The 14,836-nt window shown below is 50.8% G+C and overlaps 1 protein-coding gene across 1 annotated transcript in view; it reads right to left on the bottom strand.

Moving 5' to 3' along the window:
- The window catches only part of SAMM50 (SAMM50 sorting and assembly machinery component), a 32,646-nt gene extending 17,810 nt beyond the window's left edge, over positions 1-14,836 (bottom strand). The window contains exons 1-8 of the mRNA XM_008702908.2: positions 14,678-14,836; positions 10,348-10,458; positions 8,056-8,157; positions 5,664-5,751; positions 3,558-3,664; positions 2,739-2,869; positions 2,414-2,501; positions 128-256 (exon numbers count right to left, since the gene is read on the bottom strand). Of these exons, the coding sequence (XP_008701130.1) occupies positions 128-256; positions 2,414-2,501; positions 2,739-2,869; positions 3,558-3,664; positions 5,664-5,751; positions 8,056-8,157; positions 10,348-10,458; positions 14,678-14,698 (777 nt within the window). The 5' untranslated portion in view covers positions 14,699-14,836. The remainder of the gene's footprint in view (positions 1-127; positions 257-2,413; positions 2,502-2,738; positions 2,870-3,557; positions 3,665-5,663; positions 5,752-8,055; positions 8,158-10,347; positions 10,459-14,677) is intronic.

The following is a 14,836-nucleotide window of genomic DNA, read 5'->3' as shown; positions in this document are numbered from 1 at the left end:
GTGCCCAGAAACTCACAAAGCCGCTAGCAGCCACCCCACCCGTGACCCTTCTCAGTCCGTCCCATTGCTGGCAAAGGCTATTCTCCCAACGCATCTAAATACGCAGTCCAACAAGGAAAGCCCTTACCGAAAGAGATGATTTCAGCGAGTGCCCACTTTCCTTCCGGACAGCGAAGGACGCCGATCTCGAGAGGCAGCCCAGCTCCCGCCACACACCCTCCCACTTGATGGTGTGGCTGGTCTTCCATATGGGAAACTGCAAGGACACGGGGGACACAATAAGCCTTTCTGTGCTGTACCCACGGGGAGTTGTCCCCAGTCAGGCCTTAGAACGAGGCAGAGGTATCTCGTTCCAATTAAACACCTAAGATACATTTTTTTATCGTGGGCAGGAGGGAGAAAAAGAAGGGAAAGCGGGGAAGGGAGGGAGGGAGGGAGAAGGGGAGAAAGCTGCAATCCTGCTCGAAGCGGCAGGACTGTGCTCCGGGCAAGGAGAGAGGTGACCTGTGAGAAAGCGGCACACAGCACACAGCTCTGTAAGCCACAGGCTCTATGACCACCTGACGCCTGCCCCACCCGGCTCGGCCCCTGGTCTAAAGCCAGGGTGGGTGACAGCGGAGACCCACATCAGGCCCCAGGGAAGAGGGAGGAGGACGAAGGTGCTCACGAGTGAAGAGAATCGTTCCTGCAGCCAGAGGCCTGAGCCACGTGGTCACGTGCCCTTGCCCCGACCCTCTGGCCCCGAAGTCAGGCTCACCCATCTTAGGTCCCTATCATGGAGAGACACCCAGGTTGCTTTGGAACAGTGAACACTGTCTGGTGGCCTCAGGAAGTGTGACGATGATGTGACTCCTACAAGGAAGTCGAGTCACTCCCCACTCCTGGAGTGGTCTCTCACTGGGCCTTCCCTGTGGCCCTCAGGCCCGGCTCCCAGGGTGAGAACTCGGGGCCACCTGCCTCAACCCCAGGTCTCATCCAGCACCCACGAGGCACCAGGTCAGGTGCTAGGGAAGCAGACATGATACAGGGCAGCCTTGCCCCCCTGCCGTTGCCGCATGTGGGGCCACACGAGACTCAGCTACTCCTCCGAATGCCCGAGGAAGGTGCACGGCTGGCCTAAACCATTCCTTCCTTCCTCAGAACGGAGCTTGTAACGAGCAACGTGACCGCCCAGAGGAGACCCATGTCTCCATGTTCACAGTCAGGAGGACAAGGCAGGGGCCAGATGGTGCCACTTTCCTCCAGGAGCGCATCCCTCAAGCCCAGGGCCACCAGCTCCCAGTCCTCTGTCCCTCCCGCTCCCCCTGCCCCTCCCTCACGGCCTCTTCCAACAGAGATGGCTTTCACCTCTCCTAAGTCCTGGGGCTAAACCAGCTATCTCTGTATCTCTGGAGAACCTGCCCTTTAACAAAGGTGTAGAAAACAGCGATAAGAGGAGCACACGGGACCAGGGCACACTGCCGGGGGCCTCTGGAGAGCTGCTGCTGGACAGGGGCTAGGAGGGGGCAGGGGCTGGGTGGGCAGCGCCCACTCGGGGCAGGAAGGCCGCTGAGGCCTACTCCCAGCAGACAGACGAGGAGAGGGGGCCACACGGAGGACTGAACGTGCAACTGCAGGTGCTCACGTCGCATCCCGAGCCAGGGGCCACGGGCCCCCCTCCGTGCTGGGGGCTTCCCTGCCCCTGGTCTGCCTGCAAGGCTGAGGAGTGCCAGTGGCCAGTGCGTCCAGTGCCGACAAGGGGCTGCGTAGCACCGACCACAGGGCTCCAGCAGGGGACCCTGGACCAAATCTGCCAGGGCACAGATGGAGAGAATGGTCCAGGTACCCTCCCCAAGATACGGCGGGCAGGCGGGGACCAGGAACTTGCTTTTCTAACCAGTTCCCAGGTGAGGCCATGCTGCTGGCCTGCAGGCCGTGCTTGGGGAACTACTGTTCCATTGCGTGTCCAGGCCTCGCCTCATGAACTGCAGCCCAGAACAGCAGGGGAGGAGGCCACACAGTGTAGAAAGGAAGGGAAAGAGGGCAGGGGTCATCGTAAAGCCAAAAGGTCGTCAAATGCCAGGAATTCCATCTGCTGCGTTACGTCAGATCCTGCTAGAAGTTCGTAAGTGCCAACCAACGAGGAGAGCTTTCAGTCACCTGCAGTGACCTTGCTGGCTACCAGAAGCTATCGACCTCAGCACACATGAGGAAGGACAAACACACGGCATTGCAGGAAGCCGCCAGCTGGGAAGCAACCCACAGCGGGGCGAGGGCAGAGGGTGACCCCGGCCACGAGGCCCGCGCTCCAGGCGCCAGACCGAGGGCAGGCCTGCCCACCCTGGCCCACCCTTCTTGCTGACTCTGGCGATCAGCTGAATAGGTGCCTTGTCCTCACGCAACTGCCCCAAGGGAAGGACGAAAGGCTACTCACGCTGTACTCAGCGGACACTCCTCGGTCTGTCTCCCGAAGCGAGCTCCACGGGAACTGGCCAGTAACTTTATACAAGTTCACAGAGAAACTAGGAGACAACGGGACAGAGCTTTAGACGCTGAAACAGTGATTATAACTCGTACACATTGAAATCAATAGATCTAAAAATACACTTCTGGGGCTCGTCGTCATGAGGGAAGCTACAGCACATTGTGACACACCGCACAAGGACCAGCTGGTTCAGCCAGGTGTCTTTTCACAACCAACGCATCTACTTTAATTGATAACCAGGCCACTGTACTCAACGGTCTGTTTGGCTTCCTACTTTCTCTCGAAGTTTCCGGGCCGTGGTTTGAAGAAGGACAGGCCATATGAAGTCTCTTTGGTTCCATAGGAAAACTGAAAAGTCACCTTTTCTGCACGGCCTAGAAGATTAGGGAGTTTGAGGCCAAGCACCTAGGAGGAATGGAAAACCAGTGTTGGTTTACATGGAAGGAAGGGTAACTGCTGAGAAAAACTCTGCTGGCCAAGGGAGCCTGATAAACACAGGACCAAACCGAGGACTACAGATCTGGCCTTTCCTCTGTAACTGCTTTTCCTCTTTAAAATGTGCCTTTGCTGAGGGGATATGCACCTCCCCCAGCCCCCCGAGCACGCGCCTGAGGGAGAGGGGCAGGCTCGCTTGCTGACTGCAAAGCCAGGGAAATCAACTGTACAGATCCGGAATTCAGGGGAATTTGAACAAGACACTTAATACAAACATTCTGCAAAGCATTCCTAATTAACCACTGATGTTCACATTGTTTTCCAACAATCTAAAACATACTACAGTCGGGACGGGGTGAAACAGGGGAGGGGGCTGAGGAGGGCACTCGTCGTGATGAGCCCTAGGTGATATGTGGAAGTGGTGAATCGCTGTGCGGTACACCTGAAACTCACCTAACACTGTGTGTTCGCTGGAATTTAAATTAAATGAGAAAGTAAAACAGACTACGGCCAATTCCAGGAAGAGCAGTGAGAAACCACGCGCTAGCCTACAGAGGTGAAGGTGCGCGGCAGAGTCTGGAAACCACCATCGGTTTGGAGGACAGTCCCATTTAAAAGCTCATTATTGAAAGTCCCACTATTAGGAAGCATATCATACCATACTGCCTTCGTTGTTCCCAACCATGGTGTTATAACTGCCCGTTAATCTCCTTAATTCGGTTACTTCAAAGGTAACGTCTAACCCATTTGGAAGCGCGTCGTCACCTACGTACACAAAAAATATGGAACGGTAAGACGGCTCGCACATGTGGTTTTACTTGAGGTCCCACGGCTCAAAAAGACAAAGAGCAATTTGAAGGTTCACTTGAAAAAAACACACCCTCTATTTTAAAGTTCCAGAACATTCCACCACAAAATCGCAACACGCCTCTCGCAACACACCCTGCACCTGGTTCCCGTGGTAGAAGATACCACACGAGTCAGTCTCCGCGACAGGGAGCAACTACGAGCAGCATGTTTGTTGACGCGCACCCTATCTGCTGAGGGCATTTGTTCTCCTGCTACAGAGTCCTTGAGGGTACTTGGGGCTGCAATTCAACTGCCATTAAAACACGGAATTCCTGTGACAAGAGGGACTCTAGTGACCCCGAAAGACAAGCAGCGAACTCGATGCAAGTGAAGAGGTAACCGCTCCGGTCCTTCCGCGAGCCAGGGCAGCGGCGGCTGCGCGATGATGAGGGCCTGAGTCCGCGACAGCCGCCTCGGCACCCACCACGGGCCCCAGGGCGCTGGGGGGCAGGGCTGAGCTCTGCGAAGGACTGGGGGCCTCTCACAGAAAGGCAGGGCTGACCCCACCAGTTGGCGGGGTGGGGGCCGCATGTGGGGAGCTGCCTCGACGCTGGCTCCTCGATACTCAGACTCAGTCCAGGCCGGAGCCCAGGCCCCATTTTTTCACAATTTAATTTAATTCAAAATTAAATTAAAAATTAATTTAATTAAATTAATAATTTAATTAACAGTAAATTCAAATTTTACTGTTTAGAGCGGCTTTAGATTTATAGAAAAATCGAGCAGAAAGTAATAAGAGTTCCCACAGAGGCTCCCCCCGCCACCACACACACATTTATGTCTGCAATCATGCTGCGTTAGTGTGGTAACGTTTGTCACAAGTCACAAACCCACAGCGAGGCCTCCGCACGAACCGCGGTGGGATCTGCACGGTTCGTCCTTGCTGCCGTACATTCTGGAGGATCTGACAGACGGATGACGGTGGGCACCCCATCACAGAATCACGCAGAGCTTTCCTTCCCTAACCATTCTTTCTCACAGGTTCCCAGGTAACCCTAACCGCTGCTGGGACGCAGCACCCGACACGTGCCCCCGCGGGTGACATCACGTCGACGGCAGGCAGGAGAGCACGAAGATGAAACACTGCCAACCAGACTTATCCCCAAGAGAAGCACTCCGGAGTAATGGATGGGCCACTTCTGTCACTCACGTGTCTGACCTGGGGCAAGTTAAACCTCTCTGAGCTGTGGTTTCCTCAGCCGGAAAACATCTTCTCTAAAATAACACCAGTCACCTCCCCGGGTCCTGGTGAGGACTCAGCGGATCCTGCACACGCACGCTGAGCAGACCTCCGCCGGGAACGGCTGCGTCACTGCTCTCACTGCGGGGGCAGGAAGGGCTGGCTGTCCCCCCACCGCCCCCCACCCTGCTCGGCTAGCTCCTCGAGAAGCGGACTCTGCCTTGCTTGCGGCGGCCTCTCCCTGGTACCCGGTACAGGGCCTGCCCGCAGCGGTGCTCGTCATTCGGCGAGTACGCGTGGACTAAGCTGGCCGACTTGCGCAAAGTCAAACAGCAAATAAGCAAATGAGCGAAAACTGAAAGTGAAATCTGCTGCCTGGTGCCCTCCCGTTGAAAGCACACGTTCAGATGGAGCCTGTCTGCCAAGAGCCCATGTGGACACCGGCTGGGCTGGGCTATCCCGAAAGAAGCCTGGCTCCCTCCCTCGGGATCCTTCTTACAGCGCCTGCACCATCCACCAGTTCAGGTGACGGTATCTTCAAAGTTCACCTGTCCTCCCTCAGCCTGACATTTAAAAAAAAAAAAAAATCCAATGCCCCCCTGGGACCACTAACTACCGAGACCCATGTGCCTGACAACCCTCCAGGCGCCATCTATGTCTGGCCGCACATTCGCTTTTGTGATGCTGCAGGACGGACGGGAGGGGTAATCAGAGACACAACCCCGCGGCAGGTACCTTGACACGTATCGATCAAAACATCCACTTGTCTAAATATTCCTAGGCGAAGCAATTTTTCACGGGCTTCATGAGATTTCCGCATCACCTATGAGAGAGGACAAAAAGAGAAGGTCTTCCTCTGGGACAGCAACGCAGCTGGTGGCCGTCTGACCAGGCCGGGGGTTTGGCCCTGGTGCTGAGTCACCGGGAAGGGAGCCGCACGGAGACAGACACGTGAAGGGATGGACGAGCACTCAGGGAGCAACGAGCAAGCCCCCTTCAGAAGCGCAAAACCCAGACGAGGGTAGAAAGCAGGTGCAGTCACAGGATCCCTTTCACGGAAACAACAACAGAATAAACTAGTCAAAATGCACCCCGCCTGGCAGGACTCCCCGTAGGGATGACACTCCGTTGATACAGCGGTTGTGTCTGATACAAGGGAGACTGTGTTGTGTTTGCGCCTTTCTGTGTTGTTTGCATTTTCTAACCACCGTCCTGCTATGTTTTGCGCTCTTCAATGTTGACAGCAGTACTTTCTGATGCCAGGAGTCCTTTCCTGCTGGAGGGACAGACAGAAGTAGAGGGCAGGGCAGGAAAGGCTCTTGGGGAGCAGAGTAGGGTAGGACTTATAATACGCACGGTTTAGAGCTTGTCCTGTAGCTGAAAGGGCAGTGACTTTGGAGTTTCCAGCAGGGGACAGACAGGGTAGAACTTCCTCCAGAGAGACAACTGATGCTGTGAATGAACACGGAGAGAGAAAATGGGGGCGGAGGGAGGCGGGAGGAGCTGGGAGGGAAGCTGGCAAGCATGCGCATGCGTCACGGTGCTGGGGGAGAAGAGACTACACACGTCACACGCGGAGCCCGAGGACGGTCACTGACTGGATGGAGTGCAGGAGAGAGAGGAGGCTATACCAACTTTCTGCCCTGGGCTAACGCTTTCGAGTACCATGAGAGAAGTTAGGGACAGAGAAGGAAGGGCCGGCAGGGGCTGGGGGGAAAGGGACGATGAGTTCCATCTCTAGCCACACAGGGCTGGAGGTGTTTGTGGCGATCCCATGAGGAAATGCTTACGGGCAGGTGCGTGTTTGGGGCTAACGCTCAACACAGAGGCCTGGCGAGAAGTAGAAGTGGGGGGGCCCTACCACACAGGCTGCAGTGAGACCAGGGCTGTGGGTGAGAGCCCCCGGCAGACGGTCCTCATGGAAAAGCAACACATAAGGATGGTCACAGGGAAAGAACCTGACGCTGCAGCCTAAAGTGAACGTGAGGAGGGGGGCAAGCAGCCCAGGGTGTAGGCTCCGTGGAAATCAGGCGGAGAGAAAACGCTGAGAAAGAGGGAAGATATAAACAATCTCAAACGACAACAGAACAAGAGAAAGGCACTCTGCATCGGTGACAGAGGTCACTTCTGTCATACGCCAGGAGCCCTTATAAATTAACAAAAGCCCAACAATCCAATGGGAAACAGGGGACGGCAATAGGGGATTCGCAAAACATGTGAACGGCCAGTAAACCTGGGAAAGGTGCTCAACCTCATTCACAGGGAAAAGCCCCAGTGAAAACAAGGACGCAGGGTACTTCACCTGACAGGTGGGCACGAATTTTAAATGTGTTAATGTGAACAGATCTCCATATGCTATCGAAAATGAAAGGTGCAGGCAAATGTGGGGAATGGAGTTACTGTGTGTACATGTGCACAACCCCGGCTGCACAGGAGCCCCAGCCCGCTGACCGCTGGGGAGCGAGACGGGGGCTGGCGGGGGAGAGAAATGCCTACCTTTCAGTTCAGTACCCTCTGTACCCCCAGACTGTTTGATGTTTTTTTAAGATTGTGCTTACACAGTACTTTCATCTTTTCTAAAAAAAATAGCCATTTTCTTTAAAGTGAGCACGGCCAAACACTGGGTGAAGGTCAAGGAACGTGGGCGCGGACAGGAGCCACCTGAGCCTGGCCCCCAGGAGACTGGAGGGGCTCTGCCTGGGCGTGTCCAATGTGGCTCCAAGGGCAGAGGGACGGAAGGCACCCAGCAAGGAGGGAACGGAGACGGTGGATAAACGGAGCAAGGGCCCCGAGGAGACAGCAGGAGTGGGTGACAACAGAGCACCCCACGAGAGAGCATGTCAGAGTGCTGCTAAGTGGGGTGCCAGGGAGGGAGCGACACGGATGGACCAGCGTCTGCGGTGAGAGAGGCTGGAGGGAAGCGCGAAAGCAAACACAGGATAGGTTTGTGGGAGGCCCCCAGGGAACCGGGGTGGGGGCTCGGCCTGGGGGCACCGAGGCTCCCGTCAGGGTAGGAGGCAAGGTCGTCAGTGGAGAGGCTGCACTGGGAGCTCAGGGCTTTGAGACAGGAGATTTGTAGGTTCTTCGGAAGGGAATGGGAACAATGCCAAGCAGGGAGACTACTTGCCTCAATAAGGTTTTTCGCCTTAAAAACGTCTCCAATTTCACATATGATGATATCATCCTTAGTTCTTCCAAGCCCATCGAAATGAACGTGTTGAACAACCACCTGAACGTGATGAAGGGACATGGGTTACTATTTTTTTTTTTTCAGGTTTTAAATGCTGGTCTTTTGTTTTTGTTTTTTAATTCCAGTATAGGTAACACAGTGTTCAATTAGTTTCAGGCGTACAATACAGTGATTTGACAATTCTGTACTGTGCCTTTGTTCTTTTGTTCTGTTTCTTAAATTCGGCATATGAGTGAAATCGTATGATATTTGTCTTTCTCTGACTGCCTTATTTCACTCAGAAGTATCATCTCAGCCCATCCATGTCATTGCAAATGGCAAGATGTCGTCCTTTTTTATGACTGAGTGACCTCCATGATACATCTATACCACATCTTTATCCACTCATCAGTCTGTGGACACTCGGGCTGCTTGCACAGTTCGGCTATTGAAGATAATCCTGCAACACTGGGGCGCAATCTTTCCAAATTAGGATTTTCATATTCTTTAAGGAAATACCAGCGGTGGACCTACTGGATCAGAGGGTAATTCTAATTTTGAGGACCCTCCATACTGTTTTCCACAGTGGCTGCACCAGTTTGCACTGCACAAGGGTTCCCTTTTCTCCGCATCCTCGCCAGCACCCGTTGTTTCTTGTGTTGTTGATTTTAGCCATTGTGACGGTGGTGTGGTTTTGATTCGCGTTTCCCTGATGACGAGTGACGTTGAGCATCTTTTCATGTGCCCGTTGGCCATCTGTAGGTCTTCTTTGGAGAAGTGTCTATTCGTGTCTTCTGCCCATTTTCTAATCGGATTATTTGGGGTTTTTTTGGTGTTGAGTCATGTAAGTTCTTTACATATTTTGGATACTAACCCTTTATTGGATACGTCATTTGCAAATATCTTCTCTCATTCAGTAGGCTGCCTTTTAGTTTTGTTGTTTCCTTCGCTGTGCAGAAGCTTTTTATTTTGATGCAGTCCCAACAGTTTATTTTTGCTCTCATTTCTCTTGCTTCGGGGGACCGATCTAGAAAAAAGTTGTTATGGCCGATGTCAGAGAAATTACTGCCTGTGCTCTATTCTAGGATTTTAATGGCTTCAGGTCTCACATTTAGGTCCTTAATCCATTTTCAGTTTATTTTTTGTGTATGGTGTAAGAAAGTGGTCCAGTTTCATCCTTTTGCAGAGACATGGATTATTAAGTATGATACAGGACAAGAGAGTAGGCATCAAGGCTAAAGACAGATGTCTCAAAATTAATCCAAGGATTTTTTTTTTCAAGTTTAATGATCCATACTTCTTAATTCCAGACTTTATTTTCCTGCCTTTTTAGAAAACTAGTTACCTGAACCTATCCAATGCCAGGTCTATACTTCCTGTGACGGAGACTTGCAAGGTCTCTGTAGCCGGATGACCAAGGACCACGTCACTCCTAAACCCAAGCAGGCCACAGAGGTCCCCTGTATAGCCTTCCCAGCGTGCTCCCAGAGCACTCGCCCCTGGCTGATGCTGTGACCTCCAATTTAATAACTGTGCATCTTGCTAGAGAGCTTATGCACATTTCAGTAAACATGATAAATGCTGGCTCAGAGCCTCCTACCTCACAGTCTGTAAAAGCTTATTTCATTAATTCATTCAATAACAATGCACCCATCACCTAACGGCCAGGTATTATTCTAAACACTGAGGATATAGCAGTGAACAGCACATAAATTGCTGACTCAATGGAGCTTACCTTCTAACGGGGGTAGAAACAGGCAGTAGATACAGTACAGTAGATGGTAATGGATAACAGAGAAAAGTAAAGCAGGGATATGGGGAGTAGTAGGGAAATGCAGATCTGAAAGTAATCCGGATACTGCAGAAGATCTTAATCACACAACCACTGAAAACATGCTTACACTTCTTCAGCTAGATTTAAATTCCAAAGGCAACAAAGTTTAGGAAAAGTTTCACTCTTTTCTCGGGACACAGTATAAACTTAATTATAATTTGAGTTTGCCCTTGAAATACTTTGTTTTTTTTTCTTATAAACACAAAAATATGTTTAAACTTCCCACATAAACAAACGATTTCTCTAAAACCAGAAACGACTTTTCTAAAAGTCGCCAGCCTTTCTAAAACGTAGTTGGCTATCAAGTCTTCTTCAATGAAGGCAATGAGACAGGTTAATCCTTCCGTCTCCCTGGGGGTCTGGGGAAGCGAATGTCTCCGGCAGGAACTGCATCGAGCCCTGCAGCAGAAACTCACATCTTTGTTTTCAAGAATCTCCTGTTTCGCTTCAGGTTCAACTTCGACAAACTCAGCTTCTTCTCCTAATGCTCCAAAATCAGGTCCGTTAGCTGGGAGAGGCTCCAAACTCTGAAAGGGGGGGGAGAACACAGATAGATAAACTCACAGAAAAAAACAAAAATCCTTGCATTTTGTCCTTAGACAGTGCTCCAGAAAGCTCAGTACCGTGTTTCCCTCTGTGGAGTGGAGACTGGGGAGCAAAGGACAGACGCAAGTACTGTTGACAGACAAGTCCTGGGTTGGTTGTGAGCCCCCTGGTGTCCAGCGTACTATTAATAAATAAAAAGATGAAAAATAACCAAAAGGGGCAAGCATGAACCTATGATGACTGTGTCATGAACTGAGGACTATGGGACTATGGCTATTTGGGCCTGTACACCTAAGGCCCATTTGGAGAAAAAAATAGTTAAAAAATAAGGTGCCACGAAGACATTTATCAAAGGGGGCACCTGGGTGGCTCAGTCCGTTAAGCATCCGACTCTTGATTTCGGCTCAGGTCATGATCTCAGGGTGGTGAGATCAAGTCCCATGTTGGGTTCCGTGCTCAGCGGGGCGTCTGCTTGTGATTCTCTCTCCCTCTCCCTCTGCCCCTCCCCCTGCTCGGGCGGGCGCGCTCGCTCTCTCCCTCTCTCTCTGAAGTAAATAAATAAATCTTTTTTAAAAAAAAGACATTTATCAAAGAGAAAAAAATTGCTTTTTTGTTTTAGAATGTATCCTAATTTTTTAAATCAAAATCGGATACATTCTAGGGTAACTACACTGACAAATCAAATTACTAAAACATATTTTTCTGTACCCTGAAAGTCCCATTCGTATATTAAAAGGAACTGTGTATGTTCATAAAATGTGCCAGAAAGCAGTCACTTTCTCCAATCTGAACTGACCTCTCATCTCGAAAGCGTTAAAGCGACTTCTGAACAAGGATTCCACAGGCTGCAGCTAGTACAGTACTTCCAGGGAGACATGGTAACATAATAGAATTTATCATGACACACAAGTAACATTATATGTTACAGACATGCTTGCCTAAACACAGGGATTCCCAGACGCTCCTGGAAATAGACTCAGAAGGTCTCGTGTGGCACCAGGCAAATGTACAAATATGCAAGTTCGGCAAAACTGTCCTAACCGGTATCTGCTGCTTCCTTACGCCACCAGTTCTCTGCAAATAAGTGCTTTCGAAGTGCACAGACGGGTTTGAGATCTGCAGGTGGTGCAGCAATGCAGACTCTGGGACACTGCCCCCTCTCCCCAGATACACAGACTCGTCAGGATTTCCTCCATAATGTCACTGGTTGTCTGGAAAGGTAATACCCTGACACGTCCCCTTTCCCATTCCTGCTCTGAAAGACTGCGATGACCCTCGAGAGAGCCTAAAGGGATAGAATTCAGCTAGATTCCTTAGCAGGGCACACGAGGAACTCCACCCGAAGGCCCACATCTGCGACTCCAAGTTCAACCCCCACCACCCTCCGCACCCTCCCGTGCATGTTTGCGCACACCTTGTTCTCTCTGCCCCGTACAACTTCCTCCCTAAAACGACCTGCCTTAAGTGTCACCTCTGTGAGCCATCCCTGGCTTCTTCAGGCACAATCAGTCCCTCCTGTAGCGGGACACCTCTTGACGCTGGCAGTTTACACTGCCACAGGCTGTGCCTGGGGCTAACGACAGCTGCGGATGCAGCAGTGAGCAAGACAGACCCAGTCCTTGCCTCCCCGTGGCTGAAGCGGAACATCTACATAAGTAAATAGGGAAGATAATGCTGGGCAAAGAATGTACCATTTGTTTCATATCATCTTTTCATTTTTGTGGTGTAATATTATAAAAACAGAATCATTACTATAATCTCTCAAAATATTAACAAATTAAAACAGTAACTTTTTACCTGCACCATTTCACAAATATGCTTCCTGTATTTAAGTTCACATAGTGTAAAAAAGTAGGTGAAATTTGTGCCCATTCTGTATGCGGAGAACATACAACGGTTAGAAATATATTCATCCTATTTGATCTGAATGCTTAGCAAATACACTGTCGGGGCACAAGGCTTACATTCCATACTAAAAAAATTCCATTACAGTTCCTAAAATTTCAAAGCATGAAATAAGGTCCACTAAAGCCGCCATACCCACTTGTATACTTTAATTAGAAATTCAAACTTTAAGAGATGACGTCTTCGTGATTCCACGGTTACATCAAAGCTTGATGTCCTAAAATAACGGCTTTACCAACAGAGATTCATTCATTCACCAAATATTAAGAACCTATCACGTGGCAAGCACACACAAGATCCTCACCCTCAAAAATTTATATTCCAGTGTCTGGAAGAGCAGGCACAGGTTAAGTATTTGGTGAAATGAATTAAAATAAATATTTGGATCTAGCTCTATCTTTTCAGCAGCTCAGCCTACCAATCGGCAAGTTGTTGGGTTTTTTTTACGATTTTATTTATTTATTTGAGATTTGAGAGAGCATGCGCGTGTGTACAACAGGGGGAGGAACAGAAGAGGGAAAGGGAGTAGCAGACTCCCCACTGAGCAGGGAGCCCAAATACGGTTCCACCCCAGGACCCTGAGATCATGACCCGAGCTGAAGGCAGACGCTTACCCGACTGAGCCACTCTGGCGCCCCCAGCAAGTTTTCTTGAACACCATGTGCCAGGTATGGTGCAAGACAGTGCTAACTGAAGGGGCAGAACATGCAATCAATTTAATGAGTTAAACAGCATCTTTAAAGTGATACAGGCCAAAAACAAACAAAAAGTGTAAAAAAAAAAATAACAGATATTCATGGTAAATACTGTTTCACAAAATTTTTGTTTCACATACACATGAGGGTACTAGACGGCAAATATAAAATGTTTTCTTACTGTGAATCCTGACTAAAGCATTTAAGTAACACTGGCTAGTGGGCTGTAAGGTCCAAATTAAAGAAGAGTTTTTGCCAACATACTAATCAAAGCAGCGATTTTAGCACCAAAGGAGCTCAATAAAGGCAAAGACTTTTTTTGATGTTTTTTTCTATAACCCCAACGGCTGTGCCGGGCACCTAGTAGAAAGACCACTGGTAAAGGTTACAGGAATAAGTGAATGAATGTCTACTTTGTTGAAGATGCTACAAGTGATGCAAACCAAGTAAGATCCAGCTCCTACTGTAACATTGAGAAACTCAGACTGGAAAAGAGTAAGAATAAGAGCTAACACAGGAGTCGGAGGAAGAATATCAAGGAAGTTATCGGCACAGCCAAATGAGGGCAGATGAGGAGGCTGATGTAGGAAGTGACCTGAACTGAGCTCTAAAAGATGGGACTATTTCCATGGCTGATGATGGGCACGGGGGTGGGTGAGTGAGGAGCTGCTGGACAATAGTACAGTCCAAGGAGTGTGTCAGAACAGCTACTGCGTTTCATTTGAGTGAATGATCCGTGAAGCGGAGTGAAGTCCAGCTGCCCATGCCAAGCTAAGGGGTCTGTGCCAAATTCTTTGGGAAGCTACGGGAAACTACTGAAAACTTCTGAGCAAGACAAGTGAAAACAGTCCATGTTGTAGTAGAAAAGTAACGTGGAGACCTGGGACTCCGGAGGTTTGAGTTTTGGAACATTCTGAGGCTCTAACAAGTGTGACCTTGGACAAATATTCATTCTGTGGCCCTCAGTTAGGATTACCACAAAGGAGAGCAGTTGGGAAAGCAGTGAGGGCGCACCAAGCACCCAAGTAAGTACTTTCACCTACTGGGTCTTAACTCTCCCAACAAACTGGTAAGTGCTATTACTGCCTCCACTTTAAAAGGAGTGAATAAAGCATGGAGAGCCTCTGTCTCTGCACCGTGAGCAGGAGAAAGGAGGGCTCCTGAATGGGTCTGGGTCTTCCACGGATACTTGGTGCTCTAAGGGTCCACCATGACTCCTGCAGGGGCTGAGCGGGAGACTGCAGAAGGTGACCGGTAAGGAGAGAAGACGCCCGAAACGGCGGAGGCTGCCGAAGTCAACTCGCGCGGAGGAAAACTTATTACTCCGCCCCGCGTCACCACGGAAAGTTCGCTAGTCCTTTCTGGGCCACCGCCTCGTTAAGTGACCTTGGGCAAGTCACGTCCCTCCCCTGGATACCGTCTTCCTGCTCGGAGGTCTCCGGACCCGCTGGCAGCGTCTTTGCGGCCTCCCCACGAGGCCTCCAGGCCCCGCCGCCCTCGGCGCCCTCTTACCGGGGGAACCCCGGGCACAGCCGGGAGAGCGTCTCCCCGCGGCGCCCGCCCAAAGGTCACGCGGCCCGCCGGTCGCTGGGCCTCTTACCCGGGCGTGCACTGTCCCCATGGCTCCCTCGCCGGCCGCCGCCTCGCAGAGCTAAACCGTCCTGACCACGGTCCGTCTGGTGAGGGCAAAGGGCGGGTCCGCGGTGGCGGAGCTGTCAGTCAGTGCAACACCCACAAGCCCCGGACGCAGCGCACTGGG

Source organism: Ursus maritimus, unplaced genomic scaffold, assembly GCF_017311325.1.
Source record: "Ursus maritimus isolate PB19 unplaced genomic scaffold, ASM1731132v1 scaffold_21, whole genome shotgun sequence".
Lineage (NCBI taxonomy): Eukaryota > Metazoa > Chordata > Mammalia > Carnivora > Ursidae > Ursus > Ursus maritimus.
Note: the sequence above shows the minus strand (reverse complement) of the source record. Positions and strands in the feature narration are given on the sequence as shown.